The sequence below is a fragment of the Choloepus didactylus genome, chromosome 13 (assembly GCF_015220235.1).
Source record: "Choloepus didactylus isolate mChoDid1 chromosome 13, mChoDid1.pri, whole genome shotgun sequence".
Classification (NCBI taxonomy): domain Eukaryota; kingdom Metazoa; phylum Chordata; class Mammalia; order Pilosa; family Megalonychidae; genus Choloepus; species Choloepus didactylus.
Window position 1 is genome coordinate 95812279 of NC_051319.1, and position 20851 is coordinate 95833129.

At 42.3% G+C, this 20851-nt stretch overlaps 1 protein-coding gene across 1 annotated transcript in view; it reads right to left on the minus strand.

The window, feature by feature from the left end:
• Window positions 1-19918, minus strand: part of SLC36A3 (solute carrier family 36 member 3) — a 29543-nt gene extending 9625 nt beyond the window's left edge. Inside the window, exons 1-7 of the mRNA XM_037801449.1 lie at window positions 19828-19918; window positions 17770-17858; window positions 15166-15261; window positions 8664-8748; window positions 7552-7770; window positions 5975-6073; window positions 4127-4293 (exon numbers count right to left, since the gene is read on the minus strand). Coding sequence (XP_037657377.1) covers window positions 4127-4293; window positions 5975-6073; window positions 7552-7770; window positions 8664-8748; window positions 15166-15261; window positions 17770-17858; window positions 19828-19917 — 845 coding nt within the window. The 5' untranslated portion in view covers window position 19918. The remainder of the gene's footprint in view (window positions 1-4126; window positions 4294-5974; window positions 6074-7551; window positions 7771-8663; window positions 8749-15165; window positions 15262-17769; window positions 17859-19827) is intronic.
• Between the last annotated feature and the right edge of the window lie 933 nt (window positions 19919-20851).

The following is a 20851-nucleotide window of genomic DNA, read 5'->3' on the forward strand; positions in this document are numbered from 1 at the left end:
ATGGAAATAAAAGAAACTGTTGGCCAAATTAAAAAGACTCTGGATACTCATAATACAAGATTAGAGAAGCTGAATAATGATTCAGAGTCCTCGAGGACCACAGAGCAGAAAATGAAAGAACAAAAGAAAGAATGGGGAAAAAAATAAAAAAAATCAAAAAGGATCTCAGGGATATGATAGATAAAATAAAACATCCAAATTTAAGACTCATTGGTGTCCCAGAAGGGGAAGAGAAGGGTAAAGGTCTAGAAAGAGTACTCAAAGAAATTGTTGGGGAAAACTTCCCAAACCTTCTACACAATATAAATACACAAAGCACAAATGCCCAGCGAACTCCAAATAGAGTAAATCCAAATAAACCCATTCCAAGACATATTCTGATCAGACTGTCAAATACTGAAGAGAAGGAGCAAGTTCTGAAAGCAGCAAGAGAAAAGCAATTCACCACATACAAAGGAAACAACATAAGACTAAATAGTGACTACTCAGCGGCCACCATGGAGGCGAGAAGGCAGTGGCATGACGTATTTAAAATTCTGAGAGAGAAAAATTTCCAACCAAGAATACTTTATCCAGCAAAACTCTCCTTCAAATTTGAGGGAGAGCTTAAGTTTTTCACAAACAAACAAATGCTGAGAGATTTTGCTAATAAAAGACCTGCCCTACTTCAGATACTAAAGTGAGCCCTACTGACAGAGAAACAAAGAAAGGAGAGAGAGCTAGAGAGAATTTTAACAGACATATATATAACATTACATCCCAGGTCACTGGGACACACATTCTTCTCTAGTGATTATGGATCTTTCTCCAGAATGGGCCGTATGCTGGGACATAAAACAAGCCTCAATAAATTAAAAAAAAAAATTGAATTTTTTCAAAGCACATTCTCTGACCACAGTGGAATACAAATAGAAGTCAATAACCATCAGAGACTTGGAGAATTCACAAACACCTGGAGGATAAAAATGAGGGGGAGATGAAAACATTCCTGGATAATCAAAAGCTGAGGGACTTCATCACCAGTAATCAGTCCTATAAGAAATGCTAAAGGGAGTTGGGCAGGCTGAAAGGAAGGGACACTAAACAATTGACTGAAACTATGTGAAGAAATAAAGCTTTCCAGTAAAGATCACATGGTAAATATAAATACCAATACTACTGTATTTTTGATTCGTAACTCCACTATTTACTTCCTACAGGATCTAAAATACATAAACTGTAATGATAGATCAGTGGTTTTGGACTCAATATAAAGTAGGCAATTTTTGACAAGAACTACATAAAGGTGGGGGAATGGAGGAGTACAGGAACATAGTTTATATGTCCTATTGAAGTTAAGTTGGTATCAAAGAAAAACAATATTGTGATAGATTTAAGAGGTTAAATTTAAGCCCCACGGTAAACACAAAGAAAGTATCAGAGAATATGACCATAGAGATGAAAAGTAGAGTCTGGGTTATGAGAAGTGGGAGAAGGGGCAATGGGGAGTTAAGAAATGAGTGTAGGGTTTCTGATTGGGGTGAAGGGAAATTTCTAGTAATGGATGGTGGGAAGGTGATAGCATTGCAACATTCTAAATGTGATTAATCCCACTAATGGAATGCTAGGGAGGGCTTGGAATGGGAAGATTTAGGCTGTACATATGTTTCCACAATTGAAAAGAAAAAAAGAAAAGACAGTCTAAATAGATGACAATTAAATGCCAAGGATGATCTTGGGTGGGATCTGAGGATGGAGAAGAGGAGGCTCAAAGGGACACAGATGGGACACAAGAAAGTAAAACAAGGAAATACAGAATATAAGCTTTGTATCAATGTTGAATTTCTTAGAACTTCTTAGCTGTACTTAACGGGATTGCATAAAAGAAAGTTCTTGTTCATGGGAAATGTATATGTGAATTATATTCTTTGTTCAAGGATGTGTGCAGGTTGCTCTCATATGTTCAGAAGACAGAGCAATAGATGATGGATGATAGAGAGGGAGGGAGGGAAAGAAAGAAATGGTGGTGTGACAGGATGTTAAAGTTGGTGGATTGGGGTATCGGGGGAGGGGGGTCGGGGTATGCTGGAGTTCTGTGTATGGGGTTTGTATTGTTTTTGCAACTGTTTCTGTGAGTTTGAATTTATTTCCAAAAAAAAAAAAAAAAAAAGTAGGCACACACTTATTACACACACAGAAGCACATGGTGGCAGCATTCCCTGCCCACTCCCTTTTTTTTTTTTTGGTCATTAACTCTTTCTTGGAGATCGTTTCCTCTTAGTACCCATAGACCTGTTTCCTCTATTTAAGAACTGCTTGGCATTTCAGTTGCATGGACATATTATTTATTTAACCAGTCCCTAGTTGATGGATGTTTAGATTATTTCTCATTTCTAGCCAAGTAAACAGTGATGCAAAGAATATCCTTGAACCCGTATCTATGTACACATAGGATGCAATCTCAGAAGTAGAAATGTTTGGGTAAAAGTATATGTGATTTAAAATTCTGACAGCTATTGACACATTGCCCATTTGTTGTTTACAGGAGTGCCTGCTTCCCTACACCCTTGCCAAGACACAGTATGTGACCACGAGCTGGTCTTCGCCATTTTGTTCTTTCAAACTGGACTTCTGCTATCATTAGGGAGACAAAGAATCTTTTTCAAACACAAAATGGCAATTAAAAAAATTTCTTGTGAACTGTTTATTCATGCCCTTTGCCCATTTTCTCTCGGGAAGGGGTATTTTGTTTTGTTTAGTTTTTTCAGGTGAAGCCCCTGGAAAATGTCCTACCCAAGGTAGCCAGTGGCAGCCTGACTTGCCCAAAAGAAAGAACTGCATATTAGGATGAGATCTTACTTACATACAACACTTCACAACTTCAAGGAAATTCCACATCTATTATCTCATCAAATCATTACCACAACGCAGTGAGGTGGTGGGGTTGGTGATATTTTTCTGATTTTATTGGTGTGGCTTTGTGGGAAATGAATACCCCATCATCCTACTTACCTCAGAAGGACCCACTTACTTCACTGAATAATATCTAACACCCAGAGAGTGCTTACTATGTGCCAGGCACTCTTCTCAGCATTTTATGTGTATTAAACCAATTCATCTTAACAATAACTCCATGAGATAGCAAAGCAGCCATTTGTGCTGCTCACCAAGTATTCCCAGTTCTTCCTGGCACAGGGGAGAATCGCAGCTCCCTGCCCCCTTGGAGTGAGGTATGGCCATGTGATTTGCTTTGACCGAAGACGTGTGAGCAGAAGAGAGGTGTGTCACTTCCAGGTAAAGATTTTAAAGTGAGTGTTTCACTGTGCTCTCTGTATGGCAGCCAGCAACCTTTCAGAGAGCAGCTGTTCCATCAGCCTGCCTCCTAGATGGGGGTGGTGCTGAGCTGATCCCCAGCCATCCATAATGGACATGTAGCATGAGCAAGAATTAAGCATCTGTGTGTTCAGCCATTGAGATTTTGGAGCTGTTTGTTACTGGAGCACCACCTAGTCTTTCCTGACTGATGCAGATTGGCATTAGTATGATTCTCATTTTAAAGAGGTGTTTAAGAAGATTAGGTAGCTTGTTTAAGGTCACCTAAGCCAGGATGTAAATTCCATTGGTTGGCTTTAGAGCCTGTGTTCTTAAGCACTTGGCTATACTGACATCTTAGTCAATATGTGCCCAAACGTCAGCCCCCAAAATATTTGTTGAATGAATGACTGTATGGTCAGATACAAGGTCTCCTGACCCAGTTCCAGCTGGGCATAGCAATGGCAGCCTAGGTCCAGTTTTGGGGGTCTGAGTGGAGGTCCTTCTGTGGGACCCTCAGTCACTCTTTTCTGTTGGCGTTTCCATCCCACAACCACTCCCAGATCTTTCCTAATCAGCTTCTCATGGTGTGGGCTGGGCAAGTTACTCACAGCCTCTCCAAATACCAACTGCCTCATCTATTAAATGGCATTGACAATAATAATGCTAACTCATAGAACTGTTGTGAGGATTAAATGAGATAATGAGATAATGCACAGTGCCTGTACTATTCAACTTAGCTTTTCTTATAAATAATACTGATATTACTGTTCTGTTGCCAAGGCTCAGATCCCAAACCTCTCCCCACCATCACCCTGGGCAGGGATGGACATACCAGCAATTGGGCAAGTTGAGGGTGACGCTGGCCTGAGTGCCCGACCCAAACTTCATGTAGCCCAACGTTCCCAGGCATATGTAGAGGATGATGACAATGGACATCCCCAAGTACAGGACAAAGGAAAACTGTTGTGGATGCTTCATCTGGTTTTTGAGAGACAGAACCTGGAGGTAACAGGAGGTGGGAAAGAAAAGGTAGGGAGGGATGGGGTATGTTGTGATGGAGCAGGGTTCCCCCAAATCACGGACTTCCCTCTCCAGGTGGGCCCAGAGCAGGAAGTGGCCTCTCCACACATTCAACCCCTTTTCATTTTCTCTTGTGCTCTCTATTGCCGGGAGTGCCCATCCCTGTCATGGCTGATTAGTAAATTATCACTCAGTCTTCATGGCCTCAGTCTGGTGACCCTCCTTTTTGAAACCATTTTTACCTCATCTCCTCAGGCAAAATGCACCACGCCCTTCTCTGTGCTTTCAATTATGACTATCCTCCATTGCAAGACATAGCACATGGGTCTGTCTTCCATGGTAGACTGTGAATTCCCTCAGGACAGCTACCACATCTTATCTTTTTTTTTTTTTAACAGCCTTATTGAGGTATAGTTGATAAAAAATAAACTGTACATGTTTAAGTGTACAATTTGATAAGTTTTACACATGCATGCACACATATATACACATACACACATATACATACCTGAAAATCGTTGCCATGTTCAAGATGTGAAAATATCATCACTCGCCAAAGTCGCCTCATGCCCCATTGTAAATCCCTCCTTTGCACCCCTCCCCACCCCCCACACCATCCATACCTCTTGGCAACCACTGATGTGATGTGTTTTCTGACACTCTACATTAGTTTGCATTTTCTATAACTTCTAATATGGTTTATCCAGTCTGTACTCTTTTTTTTTTGGTCTGGCTTCTGTCACTCAGCATAATTATTTTGAGACTCATCCATGTGGTTGTATCAATAGTTTGGTCTTTTTGTTGTTGACCAGTATTCCTTTGTATGGACATATCACAAGTTGTTTATCTGTTCACCTATTGAGGGATATTTTAGTTGTTTGCAGCTTTGAGCTATTACAAAGAAAGTTGCTATGAACATTCATCTACGAGTCCTTGTATGAGCATGTGCTTTCATAGCTCCTGGGTAAATACCAATAGAATAGTTGATAAGTGTATGTTTAACTTTTACCGTTACTGTTTTCCAAAGTTGTTGGACCATTTTACATGCCTACAGGAAATGTATGAAAGCTCTACTGGCTCTATATCCTTGTTAACACTTTCTATGATCAGTCTTTTTAATTTTAGTCATTCTATCATCTTTCAGTGATCTACTGCACATGTCAAAAACTGGTGGGCTGCATTTTGTTTGACCTTTACAGTGTTTTCACTTATTAAATAATGTGAAATTTAAAAATCAGGAAAATGTGCATAAAATTGAGATTCTGGCTTCTTTGGAAAATCAGGAGAGTTGTCAATAACAGTGCTGACAAACCTCCATGGCAATAATTGGCTGGAACTGAGTAGCACCTGCTCCCCTGAGATGGGCATATGTTCTCTAATTTGCCACAGTCCACACCCTTCCCTATCGTATAACATAGGCTCATTTTACTCACTTGTATTATGGGCCTGGTCTTTGTAGGCATTTACATTTACAAATGCTGCCCTGGAGCTTAGTGTGGTGTATGGAGCAGGAGCTGCCCTATGAGTTCTGACTTTCCTTTCCACCAGGAGATTATATTCTACACTTTTCATAAATATTAGTATTTAAGTGTCTGGAACAATAAGCCACTGCCCTAAAGAACAGCAGGGACCATTCATTCAAAGCCCATGTCAATCTTACCATACCAACGCCTTCAAATGTGAAGATGGCTGTACCAAAGAACAGCAAGAATGTCTTCCAGCCTGCCATCAAGGGCAGGTTCCTGGGATCTGGGATTCCCTGAAAGGGAGCAGAAAAGAGCTTTAGCTTTGCCATAACATAGAAGTCATCTCAAATCATTGCCTGGTTAAAAGCCGAGTCATACCTAACCTCTCCATAGAGACCATCAGTGTAAGGAGCACCCATAAAATATGGGGAGCTCAGCCAGCTCTCACGTTTGCCTGTGGGTAAAGAGGGATCCAGGGAGGAGATGGGAATTTCCCAAGGCCACTCTGAAAGTCAGTGGCACAGCCTGGGATGGGGGTCAGATCTCCTGTTTCCCAGCCCCAAATACCTCTTTCCCATCACTTTTCTCAGGGCCGTGCAGTCCACTAGCTGTTGCAGCTGAATCTAGGGGGAATGGGAGACAGAATAAAGGCCCCCCAAAAATGTCCACATCCCAATCCCCAAACCTGTAAATATGTTATGTAACATGGCAAAGGGGAATTAAATTTGTAGGTGGAATTAAGGTTGATAATCAGCTGATCTTAAAATGAGATGGTCCTGGATTATCTAGGTGGGCCTAGTGCAATCACAAGGGCCCTTAAAGGGAAGAGGGAATTGGAAGAGAGGTCCAAAGAGAAGTCAGCATGAGAAAGACTCAGCCTGCAGTTGCTGGCTTTGAAGATAGAAAGGAGGCCTTGGGAAGGGGTCACGAGCCAAGGCAGCCTCTGGAAGCCGGAAAAGGAAAGAAAATGGATTCTCTACTAGAGCCTCCAGAAGGCAACGCAGCCCTGCCAATACCTTGGTTTGAGTTATGTCCATGGAGACATTTGGAACTATAGGATATAAATTTACATTGTTATCAGCCACTAAATTTGTGGTAATTTGTTACAGCAGAAATAGGAACTTAATATAACCCCAAATATGCAAAGAAATGAAACTATAATGGTGGAATTAAGGGTCTGTGATAGTATATTATTGGCTTGAGAGACAAACTGGGATTAGTGAGACAATTACTTTCTGTATACTGTATCAGTTTCCTTGACTGTAAACTGGGGGAAAAGACTACTTACCAAATAGTATTATTGTGAAGATTTAATAGGTTAATAGATGTAAAGAGCTTGGCACCAAGTAAATCAAATTCTTCTATTATACCTGTATTCCTTGTCAACTTACCACTGTTGCAATTTTTGTTGGTTATTTAGTCAGTGTTTATCTCGCCAACTGAAATGTAACCTCTATGAGAGAAGGCACCCTGTCTGCTTTAATTTATTACTGAATCCCCAGCTCCTTGCACAACTCCTAAGTCACAGGGGGTATCAATAATTTTTTGTCAAATGACTCATTGGTATCCAAGTTGACAGTGATGATAATGCTGATGATGACAATGATTAGTTTTACAGCTTGGGGGGCAGAAGTGCTCACACGTCATCTTGGCAGGGGCTGCTCAAAGCAGTCATCTCCCTCGCCTCCACCTGCCCTCATGGTAATAGCCTCCCCAGTAGTCTCACGGCCCTGGGCGTTGCCCCCCTGCTGTGGTGGCTTCAGGCACAGACCTGTACTATATACTCAAAGATCAGAATCATGCTCCCCAGGGTGGTGATGTTGGCCAGTGTTGAGAAGACGGACAGCACCTTGAAGTTCTGGATGAACACCAGCAGGATCAGGAAGGGCAGGATTGTAAGCATGTACAAGCGGATGTCCAGGATGGGGGTCAGCACCATGATCTTCCTGGGGTGGCAGGTGTTGGAGGTCACATGGGCTTCTTCCACAATCTGGTGGGGAGCATGATGAAGGCAAGTGTAGTTAGGGTTGTCAGATAAAACATGGATGCTCAGTTAAATTTGAATTTCACATATAAACAAATAATTTCTTAGAATAAGTATGTCCCAAATATTGCATGGGATATACTTAGAGTAAAAATTATTTGTTGTTGACCTGAAATTCAAATTTAACTGGGCGTCCTGTAATTTTATCAAGTCTGGCAACCCTAACTGCAGTGCCAGTGATTGTGACAACCTGAAACCCTTAGAATCATAAAATCTCAAGGCTGAAGGGATCTTTTGTGACCTAGCCCAGCCTCTTCTTCCCCACCAAATGGTTGTTTTCTTTTATGTGTCCAGAGAAGGAGAGTTCATTACAACACAGGAACAGCCTCTTCAATTTAGACAGCTCTGAATACTGAACAAAATTGGTCTGCTTGGGTGCTCCATCCACCATACTTGTTATGGTGCTCCCTGTTTGGGTGCACAAAAATAATGCCATGAAGCCAAGAAGGACCACCATGCTTGATCTGTAATGGCTGCTAGGCCTGCAATGAAGGGAAGGCAGCAGCTTGTTTGCCTAAAATTTAGTTAGGCAACTTCTACGTGAAAGCCCTGAGATACCTCAGGTAAATCTCACCAATGCTCTTCAGGCTAAAACTACTCAATTATTTTGACAATTTCTGATCAGATAAGGTTACGAGCCTCTCTTTCCATCCTGGTTATATGCCTCAGAAGTTGCTTTACCTTCTTGATGATTCCCAGGATGGAGAGAACTCCCAAGTGTGGTCTGATCAGGGAGTGGAATGGAGCCCTCTTCTCCATGATTAGAACACTGTACTTTTGCTAATGAGCCCTAAGCAGCAGGCCTACTTCATTCCCACTGCCCAGAACTGTCCTGTTACCTGTTGTAAATTGTCTGCCATAAACATAAAATAAACACTGCAGAAGCCCAGCTGGGTGATTATCAATAAGAAGCTGACCGTATACCTGGGAAGAAAAAGAAGCAGAGGGAGAAAACAAACATTAAATTTTTTTAGCGAGCATTTATTTTTATTTTTTGAAACAATTATATCTATCGGTTTTACTTATCCCCAACTTTTTTATTTTGAGAATTTCAAGCCCACAGAAAAAATTGAAAATAAAGTACAATTAGCATCCATGCACCTTTTGACTCATACCAATCCTCAATTTTGGTGGCAGTTATTGCATTCTCTCTTCCTGCCTCCCCACAGACACATTTTTTTTTTTTCAGAACCTTTTGAAAGTCAAATTGCAGATCATTACACATCAATCTGAAATACTTCAACAGGTCTATCTTAAGGCCAGAAAATTAACTTTAATATCCTTGAATAGATAGTCCATGTTCAAAACACCCCAAATTTCTCCAAAATATCTTTTCGTGGCCCTTTTATTTGGTTTTGATTCAGGATCTGTTTTAGTTTCTTGGCTGCTAAAACAAGTACCATATGATAGGTTGGCTTGAACAGCAGGACTTTATTGGCTCATGGTTTTGAGAGTAGTAGTCGTCTAAAATTGAGGTGATGTTTTCTTCCTGAAGACTGCGGCATTCCAGGGCTGGCTCTGGTGATCCTTCATCCTTGGCTTTTCTGTCACATGGTCATGCACATGAAGGGTCTTTTCCTCTGTCTTCTGGGTGCCATTGACTTCTAGCTTCTTGCTGCTCCTTGTGGCTTTTTTTTTTTTTTTTTCTCTGTGTCTAGATTTCATTCTGCTTATAAAGGACTCCAGGATTCCAGATTAAAGCTCAACCTGATTCAGTTGGACCACATGTTAACTGAAGTGACATTTTCAAAGGTTCTAATTACCATGGGTCCGTACCCACAGAACCAAGGGTTGTGACCTGAACATGCCTTTTGAGGGCAACATGATTCAATCCCCAACAGGGGCTAAGCAGGTTTTCTGCACTGCATTTGGTTGTCTCTCTTGATTCATCTTTCATACAGAACCACCCCATATACATCCAAGTTCTTTGCTTTTCATGACATTGACTTTTTTTTTCTTTAAGAATCCTGGGACAATTGCAGAATGTACCACATTCTGGGATTATCTGATTGTTTCCTCAAAATTAGAGGTAATACTACATGGATGATATTTTGTTCTTCTATTTCATCTTGTTAAGTGGTACTTGATGCCCTATTGTCCCACTACCGAGCTGACTGCTAGGTCTCTCCATTGTAAAGGTACATTTTCCCCTCTGCAATCTGTGGGGTAAACTTTTAAGATTGCATGAACATCCCATTCTCCAAATCATTGGTTTTAACAGTCATTGATGATACTTGCCTGAATCAATTATTTCACCGGTGTTTGCAAGGTGGACTTCTCTAATTTTGTCTCTTCTTTCTTCTAAATTTATTACCTGGCATTTAAAAAAGAGATATTCTTCCTTTCTCTCTCTTGCTCTTTGGTATCTTTATTTTTCTATTCAGTATATTATAATTCATTGTTGTCATTATTCTATTGGATTCTTAAAGTGGCTCAAGTTTGGAGGCACATTTATTTTTTAAGGAAACCAAAAGATGTTCCTCTAAGTAGATCCTAATGTTCAGCTCAGTGTTTTTCACAATGGGGCTTTGGCGCCAATCGCATCACAATCATGTAGGTCTCCTATCAGGCTAATTGATTCAGAATCTTGGTGTCACAGGAGACTTTGGATTGAGGCTTGTTTTTCACTCTTTATTATGGAGATTTTCAAGCATACACAAAAACAAAGAGAATAATTTAATGAATCCTCCTATACCCACCCCAGCCTCAACAATTATTAACTTTATGCCAATCCTCTTTCATCCATCCCTTCACCCCCACAACAGATACACTTAATCTGTTGGAGTATTTTATAGCAAACCAGAGACATTGAGTTATTTTTCATATAAATAATACAGGATGCAGCTCTGATGGATAAACACTTTTAAAAAATATATACCCATCATGCCATCATCATCCCTAACAAATGAACAATAATCCCTTTATACCTGTTACTGACCCTCTATGGGCCAGAACCTCTAAAACGAGTCTCCTGTCCGCTGTCGCTCCCACCAATAGAATGAAACCAGGTTTGGTAAAGCAGAGCAGCGCTTTATTCTTTGGCCAAAGAATGGAGAAGGGTGGACCCATGCCCAAAAGTCACCTTCTCCCAGAAGGGAGGTGAGTGGGATTCTTTTATAGGTGATTGGGGAATACGCATGCAGGTGGTTGGGGCAAGTGGGCAAGGAGACTTCTAAAGAATTCAAGGAGTTTTTTGAAGAATTGATTTTGAGCATGTGCAGTCTTTGGTCACACTAGAACATGCTTCTACATACAAAGCATGTTCAGAAAATGGCAACTAAATCCCACCCAGAGGTGCAGAGTTTACCATTATAATGAACAAAAATAAAGTAGGATCAGGATTGGGGGTTTAGTGTGCACACGCTCCCGGAAGGGGACTTTCCCAGCTGCAGCAAGGCGGTAACTTGAGGTTAGCCCTGAGATAGGTTCTTGCTTTTTCATTGGCTGGGGACTTTGTGGTTCACCGCAGGGCAAGGGGGCAATGGTGGCAGGAGCTGGAGGTTTTAGCAACTCAGCTTCTTTGCAGGTGTTTGCAGTTACATTTTTCTGAAAATAAGCACAACTCAAGGAAAGACAGAAGTTAGAAGTTTCTATGAGCAACCTTCAGGGTCAGATTCATCCTGGTGACATACCCTTTATATCATCAAATACCCAGTCCTTATTCAGACTTCTCTAATTGTCTCCAAACGTCTATTTTATAGTTGGTTTCAAATTAGAATCCAAATAAGTCTGTACATTGCCTTTTGTTATTAAGTCTCTTAAGTTTCTTTTAAAATATTGTATTTCTGTTTCCATTTTTTTCCCTTGCTTTGTTGTTGTTGAGGAGACCAGATTATTTGGTCCTGTAGTGTCCCACTTTCTAGATTTGGTTGATGATTTCCTTTTGATGTCATTTACCTTGTCACCCTATCACCTGTGTTTCCTGTAAACTGATATCAATTCTAATGACTTTATTAGATTCAGGTTCTTTTTTTTTTTTCCTGGAAGGAATATTTCAGAGGTGGTGCTCTCTACTCGCTATTGTATCCCATTATGAGACACACCACGTCTGGTGTTCCCTGTCTAAACATGGGATGGACATGCAAAGACCAGTAAGGGGCTCAGTGGTGGCAGTGCGATTCCTCCGTTAGAATCTCCCACCTAATGGCTTGAGCATCCGTTGATGATTATTGCCTAGATGGTATACGGAGTTTTTACTCAAGCTCGGTGGGTATCTCTTAGCTCACTAAAATGACAAATTACTGATTCGAATAAAGTCTTTTCCCAAATGCTTCTGACCCTTTCTCAGTCACTGGCCCTGCAGACAAATGATACAGTGTAATGGATGGGGAGCTGGAGGCTCTGGGCTCCAGTCCTTGCTCTGCCAATAACCTCCTAAATATTTATTCAGGGTGTCATCGAACCTTGATGAGAAAGGATGGATAATGGCAAGGCTTCCATGATTACTGTCCCATGACCTCACCTGTCCGATTATCAGTGTGACTTCTGGTCAGGAGACTGAAGACCCACTGAGACTCCCAAGAGAGGGGCTGCAGAAGGGATGTTGGTCACAATGTGGACCCGTTACCTCCTGAGTGGCTCTGCTGGGAAAGGCTGCAGCTTTAGGCTCTTGGTCAAATTTATGCTGCCCTCCTATCTATGTCTCTGTCCTTGGGCACGTTATTTTATCTTTATGGTCCTGCTTACCTCTCAACAAGGTTGTTGAGATGATCAAAGGGGCTAAGGCATAGAGAGCATTTTGTACATCTAGAGTCCTTTCATCAAGCAAGGGAACAACCCAAGCGTTCACCAACAGGGGAATGATTAAATAAAGCTATGGATACAGCAACACTGGGGAACCCCAAGAGCTTAGGCGGCCGGCTGGAACAGGGGCTCGGCGCCGACTTCCCCTGAGCGCCAGGTTCTCCGGAGCGCTCTCCAGGCCTCCCCCAGGGGCCTCCCTCGGAAGACCCCTTTCGCCCCCCGAAGTCATAGAGCGAGCGGGGGCCCCCCACGCTGGTGCGGGGGCGGGCTCCGGGACCCCTCCGCGCCCCGCTATGGGCCCGCGCCACCGTAGCCGCAAGCCCGAAACCCCCGAGGGCGTCCGGCGAGCGCGCCCCCCGGCACCCCGCGGCGGAGCGACTCCTCTGGCGCTTCCTTCCGTCTACGTGGTCTGTGGAGACATCGGATTCTGGAGATCCGTAAACTTCAAGAGATCAGGGATCTGCTGGTAAGGAAGCTGCCCTTCAGCCTCCCGCCAAGAGAAAGATGTGCTAAATTCTCTCGCGGTGTGGACTTGAGTTGGCAGGCACAGGCTCGGTTAGCCCCGTGAGAGGCAGCAGGGACGTTTCTGGGTCATCTCTTTGAGGACGCCTGCCTTCCCCCAAGGTCGTGCCACTGGCCCGGAGGACCCGAGCCGCTCGAGAGGGACCTGGCTGAGCTCCTGCAGGTGTCTCTGTAAGCCTTGCCTGCTCGCCCAGGGAGCAAGTGCGTTTTGGAGAAAAAACATAACTTCTCATCGCTGGAGCTGGAGTTTCTCCGAAGGAATTTCCCTTCTCCCTCCCTAGTCTCTGTTGTCTTGCCTTCCCTTTGCTCTTTAGAAAAGGTTGGACCTGTTTTTAACATTATGCTTGGGACCCAATGGCTAAGGCCTTTTTGAACAATGTTAAAAATATTTTTCTATGAAGTAATGACCAGATGACCTGAATCCCTGATGGAGTTAAGCTTCTCCATATTATAAGGACAAGATGATCTCATTTTTATTAAGAGAAGTTGTTCTTACTTGTGAAAATGCCTTTTTAGTAAATGTGTTAGAAAATTTCAAGGATGGTAATATCCATGACCATATCCATGGAGCTGAGTGCGACTTGAGTTAGCTGTCTCTAGGCAGTATGTGCATGTTGCCATGTTGCTTTGCTCTTTTTTTCTTTTTTCTTTTTTTTTTAAGAAGAAGATTGAAGATTTCATGGCTTTCCTCTGCAACAGAGGTAATATATGAAACAATCAACACAATTCCAAACATCTCAAAATTATTTTCAGATACAGAGACTCCAAGGTTGTTTTCATTTGGCAAATTACTTGTATGACTCTTTTAATAATTTTGAAGACATCAAATTTGCCGGTTAATGGAGAAAAGGACAATTACTAAATTACTTGTTGTTTTAGACCTTTCTGTACTGCTTACAATTTTTACCATGTATATAATTAATTTTACTTAACACATAGGGCAAAAAATTAAAAGACGACCACTGCAATTAGTTGCATGGAAGGGCCTTGCACCCCTAGCATGCAAATCTCCATCCACCAGATTACTGAGTTGACTGTACTTGTCAACAAATTGATAGTTTTTCAAAAATTTAATTGGGGTTGAAATAGAAAATATTTAAGGTTTGATTCCTTTGAGTAAATGCCCATCAATGTTATTTAGAAATTCTCATCTGTAGAATTTAACATTTTATTCTTATTTGTGAATTGAGATTTGTGATAATTTATACTTTAGAATTTTTATAACTCATTGTCAAGAGATAATAGAAATAGTATTTAATGAAAAAACTTAAAACCCAGGTTATTACAGCATACAGAGATTACACCTCTTTTTTGTGTGTTAACATTAAGTCTATGTTTGTATATTACATGTTTGCAAATTTAAACAAGAGAATTAAAAAATGTTTATGCCTCCAATGGAGTGCATATGAGCAGATAAAAACCTTGCCTTATTGCAACTGGAAGCAGTTTAAAAGATTTCTAGAGAGATGAGAAGTGCCACCCAAAGATTCTAGATTTTGTGCATGGTAAAAGCAATTAGTGATAGGGAACTACTAATAATCATGTGTTGGTCATCTGAATTCAGAGACAAACTGAAGGGCAGGACCAAGTTCTATTGTTGAATAAACAAATTTTAACCCTTTAGAGAAAACTGTTATTGTTCCACATTACCTCATATTTATGCAGACGTTGAAATAAAGCACATCTATCAGTGAAAAAAAAAATGTGGTAGATCTATATGTCCCAACATGGAAAGAAACTGGAGGCATATTCTAAATGAAAAAGCAATTGCCAAACAATATTCTAACTCATAAAAAAGATAATACAAAACAAGTATATATTTCCATTCACGCACATATATTCATGCGCATGCAGAGAAAAAAGTGTCTAGAGGGATATTTACTGAATAGATACCAGTGATTGCCTCTAGGGAGAGGACAGGGAAGGGTGTGTGGCTATCAGGGGAAATTACCTATATTGTTTGGATGTTTACAATAAGAAAATATTCATTTAGAGCTTGCATAACTATGATAAAGGATAACAGGTGAAGAATTTTGCTACTACTGCCTCTATCACTACTACATCTATAGCAACTACCTTCCCCACACCGAGTGGGTCCTCAGCCAGCTGTTAGGGCAGCTTTCGAGGCCGTACATCATGGCTTCTCCATAGTTCACGAAAGTCTTTTGCAGTCTAGGGGGGAAAGACAAGCCATGTGTAACCTACCAAAGGTGTATAATTACTGTATATGTGTGTGCTAACATGGAGCATTCTGACAATTTTCTAGCAATGGCATTATTGAGATATTTGATAGCCATATACTTTTTAAATTTTCAGGAGTCTGCTTTTTTTTCTTTATTTGCAGTTGTCTCTATAAACACTACAATTTAAGTGGATATTATTGGATTAGCTTTTTAAGTGAACCATAGCTGTGTATTCATTTCGTTCTGCAAACAGGAAAGAGGGGACATGAGAGCAGTGAGGTGGGCACACCCGGTCAGGGAGGGAGGAAGGTACACAGTGAGAGGGGTGTGGGTATGGACAAGCCAGCAATTCTGTCTTTTCTGGATTTGCATTCCCTCCTTCCCACTGCTGAGGGTGCCGGAGCATTTGAGCTGCTGTGCTGGACCACATCCCAAGCAGAGACGCTGCTTAGGCTCCTGCCCAGCACCCCTGCAGGGTGTCGCCCAAGTTGTGGTCAGTCCCTCCGCCCTCCTCCCTCTTCCCTGGGGTGGGGAAAGCCCTGCCGCAGGACTGTTTCTGTCAGGAGCAAAAGGAAGAAGCTTCAAGGTGCCGAAATCCCAGACTCCATTGTGAATTATACAACCAAGGAGCAGAGCGGATGGGAGAGGGGAAACGCTCCAGACATGTCAGGAAATCAGGGTTTAAATCCCAACATGTCCCTCCGAACAGCTGGCTGGGAAGCCTTGAACAAGTCTCTGAGCCTCCATTTTTCGTGGTTTTTTTTTTTTTTTTCATACACAGCCTAGATTTGGGGAAAGGAGCCAGTGAGATAATGTGTATGGAAATGCACAGGGAACACAGCACAGTCCTTCTATTTTTAGGATTACTCACTGTGCTTGACCGTTTGGAATATAATAAATGAGGTCACATTGCGTAGGATTAGCAAATGCTTTACTCATAAATTCAATAAATTCAAAAGCTGGGGGGGAACAGACTGGTATCAGTAATATGGTGACAGGAGCTGGGTACAAGACAGAATAGGGGGTTGGGGAGAAAATGGCAAACCATAGAGTACATGCCCCATTCGAAAAGGGGTTGGTGGAGACTCTGCTTTAGGTGTCAGATTGTCTGTCTGGTAAGGAGAAAGCAGAGATTTTTTAAATATATATTTAAAATCTCTAGGTTTTTAAACACTGGCTAAAACAAAACAAAACACTGTGCAGTTCCCCCCAAATATATCTGAAGGTAATAAACAACCATTAGGCCATTAGCTGGTAAACTATGTATAAGTTTAAAATGAATAACAAGTCATCAGAAAAATCAGGGAAAGGCCAGTATGAGTGGCACAGATGTCAGAAGCCCACGAGGTGACATAATGATCCCAGCAGGCGTTAGGGAAGGGAAGGTTTCAAAATGGTTTACAGTAAAATCAGGCAGGTCTTTGAATACTGGCTCTGCTACTTCCTAGCTGTGTGACTCTGTGCAAGGCATTTAACTCCTCTAAACCTCATTTTACTCATCTGTGAAATGGGAATAATAATAGTGTCCACGATAGAGGTTTACTGTAAGAAGTAAATAGAAGAAGGCTTGCAAAGCTCTTGGCCTGGTTCCTGGCATGGTGTAATTGTACAATAAATCTAACTAACTACCCAATGCATAAATGCTCTTAAAAGTATTTTGTGAGCTGGAAAGTGCTCCATTGAGTTACATGTGACTGACATACTCCAGATACACCTATCTGAGCTATGATAATTTGAATTTACAAGGAGTTTCATATAATATCTCTTCTTTGATTTGCGAGGCCTTGCTGCAGTTTTACAAAGACCTTTTTGGATGCCTCCTGAGTGCTGCAGATCCAGAAACAAAAGGCAGTCATCTGCCAAGTTGGCCCAGGTTAAGTAAGTGCCCCTCTCAGAGTACTTGTGGGGTGCTAGTTTATAAAGATGAAACCGTCAGCATTTTTTAAACATTGTTTTTCTGGCATTTTGTTTTCTTTCTGAAAATATTTTGCATTTAAGTTTCAAATACATATAAATTGGGTATTGCACACATGAACTATTCATTTCATTTGTAACTGTGCTTTTTTTCTTTCACTTAATGTTCTAAAAGGGGTTTGCCTGGATTAAATTACCCTTACAAGGTGTGTGGGGGAGAGATGGGGAGTGAGGGTGGGAGGATAAGAGGAAAAGGAGGACATGTCTAAGTATCTCGCACATGCATGGTAGTTTTCAGAGCACTTTTTTGCATCTTTTATCGCTTTTGATTATTCCGGGTGAAGAAGTCTAGGCTCAGAGGGAGCAGGAACTTGACACGGCCATCCAGCTAGCTAGCATCAGGGTTCAGCTAGAATGTAAAAATGTCCAGTTGGGATTCTTTCTCATCCCCTCTGCTGTCCCTGGATAGACTACAGAACAGCAGGGAGCGTGGCCTGGAGAGTTAGTTGGGTCAGCGTCAAAGGAAATTCAACACACCCTCCGATGGCGCCTGGGGCCGGGGTGAGAGAAAAGCAGCACTCACCTCTGGCTGAGGTGATCACCACAGTTCAGCAGGATGACCATGCAGTGCACAGTGAGAATCCCGATGGCCAGCAGGCTGAGAGGGCCCACCTGGAGGGGAGTGAGGGGGATGTTGAGTCACAAACTGACCGCTCCCATCCCCTGCCCCTGCAGCCTGGGTACTGGGGGCCCTCTCATAATCAAGTTGCCACTGGGATGTTCTGACTTGAATGCACTTCTTAGCATCGCTGCAAAGTGACTGCCCAACCTTTGCTAGTATACTGCCAGTGACAGAGAGCTCACTACCTCCCAGACAGCCTATGCCTTTTCTCCTCTGCCCCGAGTTCTGCCTTCTAGGGTTGCTCATGGTAAGTCTAATTCCTTTCCCAAACCCTAGCCCTCACCTCCTTCAAGATACTTGAAGACCTTCCAAGCTTCCTGGTATGACTCGGTACTCCTTCTCTAGTACAGGAGTTCTCAGCAGGGCACTGTTAGCATTTTAAGCTGGAAAAGTCTTTGCTGTGGGGTCTGTTCTGTGCATTGTAGGGTACTTAGCAACCTCTCTGGCCTCTATCCACCAGACGCCAGTAGCACTCCTCTCCCCTAGTTGTGATAACCAAAAATGTCTCTAGACACTGTACATGTCTTCGGGGTGCTGGTATGTGTGTGTGTGCAAAGTCAACCCCAGTTGAGAATCACTGCTCTAGTTATGTCTAGTTTGTCAATATCTCTTTAAAGAGTGGCACCCATAGTTACTCACAATAGTCCAGATGTAATCAGAAGGGCATAGAGCAGATGCCCTTCTTTGTTCTGGATACTTGCTTTATAGCTGTGACCTGAGATAATGTTATCTTATTGCAAAGAAGCAAATGAGAGTCGCAAGCACCACCACAAAGACTCCACTAGAATGTAGCCTCCACGTGGGGGAGGTTTTTTTTTTCCTCTCTTGTTTATTTCTGTATTCTCAGGGCCTAAGAATGAACATAGTAGGTGCTCAATAATTATTGAGAAGCAAAAGTCAAAGGAAAAAAGATCTGTCTAAAAAAGGTATATACTACATGAGCAAAGACAGCTTCTTGGCTGAAGGCCACGTGGCCATAATACTCTTTAACAGAAGTCCTAGAATCCAGAAGACTCCGAAGGAGAAAGTTCCATCTCTGGATGGGAACCTCTGTAGATTAGAAGTCATATCAGAGGAACTAAGAGTCTCAGCATGCTTCCTTTAGACATGGGGGCAACTCACCAGGCCTGGGGAGAAGGAACACTTTGCTGCAACCAAATGGAAATCATCTATTTGGTATCAGTTAAATTCAATAGACATTAATTGCCATGTGCCAGGTTTTCTAGCAGGCACCCTGGGGAGATGTAAATAGAAATTAGAAAGCACCTGCCCTCAGAGCTTTCAATTAAGTAAGGTAGGAAGATATGCTAAAAAATGATAATGTCTCATCTTAGTAAGTGCTTTAAGAATTCCAGGTGAGGTAGATAACAAGTTCTAGAAAGACTTAAGGTGGCGGTGGTGTTAATTCCAAAAAAGAACAGCAAAGTTTTGTAGAGGAGGCAAAATTCCAGAAGACAGAAATGAGGCAAAGGCATTTCAGGAGAAGAGAACAGCATAAATGAGAGAGAGGGAAGTGTGGGAATGTGAAAGGATCTTTATTCTTTCAGTCCCAGCCACCTTCTCACAGTGGATTCAAAGGTTTGCAACAGAAGTTGCACATTCAAATGCCTGCAGGGACCATGCAGCTAATGAAAATAAGGGAAATTAGCTGAATATAATCCATAGGTGGTTCTTTAATAATAATGGCCTGTACCCCTCCAGGGGTCATCCATTTTGAGCCAGAGGTGTGCTATCTTCTTTTCTTTCCCAGCCAAGGGGTGCCTAATCTCAGGGCCTTGGATTTTTGCTCAGTGTATTGATCCCATTAGGCACATTTCCTATTGCAGAAGGTGGCCCCAAATTGCCCATTGATAAACAGTGCAAAGGCCTTAGGGACCCATCACCCTGCCTGCCCCCCTCCAAGGGCTAAAGCTAGTCATCTTGTGTCATACACACTGCCCACCCCCCCATCCCTCTTACCAGTAGGCCTGCATTTTTCATGGCCAGAGGAAGCCCCAGGAGCCCTGTGCCAATGTTGCATTTCAGCAAGTGGATCAAGGTTTGCATCATCCTGGGTGGAGGAGAGAAGGGAGGTAAGGGGGATAAGGAGGGGTTTGTTAGTGGGAAGGGAAGGGTAGGATGGCCCTAAGTTCAGCTCCCTTCCAGCATCTCAGTGCCCCTTGTTGGAAAGAGGAAAACAAACCAGATGAAGTGGACGTGGTTGCAACTCTCAGTTTCAGGGATCTGTCCTGGAACATCTGATCCAGGCCTGGTATTAGATCTGGTGACTCTACAAATATTTATTTAACACACACTGGACTCTGATGAAAAGTTAATACAAATTGCTACCTGTATTAGTTTCCTAGCTGCTAAAACAAATACCATACAATGGGTCAGCTTACCAACAGGATTTTATTGGCTCACAGTTTCAGAGGCTAGAAGGCTTGCTTCCTCCCAGGGGCAGTATGATCTGGCTGGCCAGCAGTCTTTGGGGTTTCTGGGTTTTCCATCACATGACAATGCACATGGCGGCATCTTCTCCTTTCTCTTCTAGTTTCCATTGACTTCCAGCTTCTGGTGGCTCCCTGTGGTTTCTCCTGTATCCAATTTCCTTTGCTTCTTAGGACTTCAGCCATGTTGGGTTAACACCCACCTCATTTCAGTTTGGATACACCTTATCTAGTAACATCTTCAAAGGTCCTATTTACAAAGGGGTTCTCACACCCATCGTACCAGGGTTTGGGACCTAAATATACATTTTGTGGGGGACGTGATTCAATCCCCAGCATTCCACCTTCTGGACCCCCAAAAAATGTGTTCTTCCTGCATGCAAAATACATCAATTCCATCACAACATCACAAAGCCTTTAAGTCATTTTAGAACAATGCTAAGTACAAAGTCTCATCAAAATCAGTTATGGGTTTGGTCTGTCCTCTGTCTGATGGATGTGGGCAATCTAGAAAACAAATTATCTGCTTCCACTATATATTGGTGGTTGGGTCA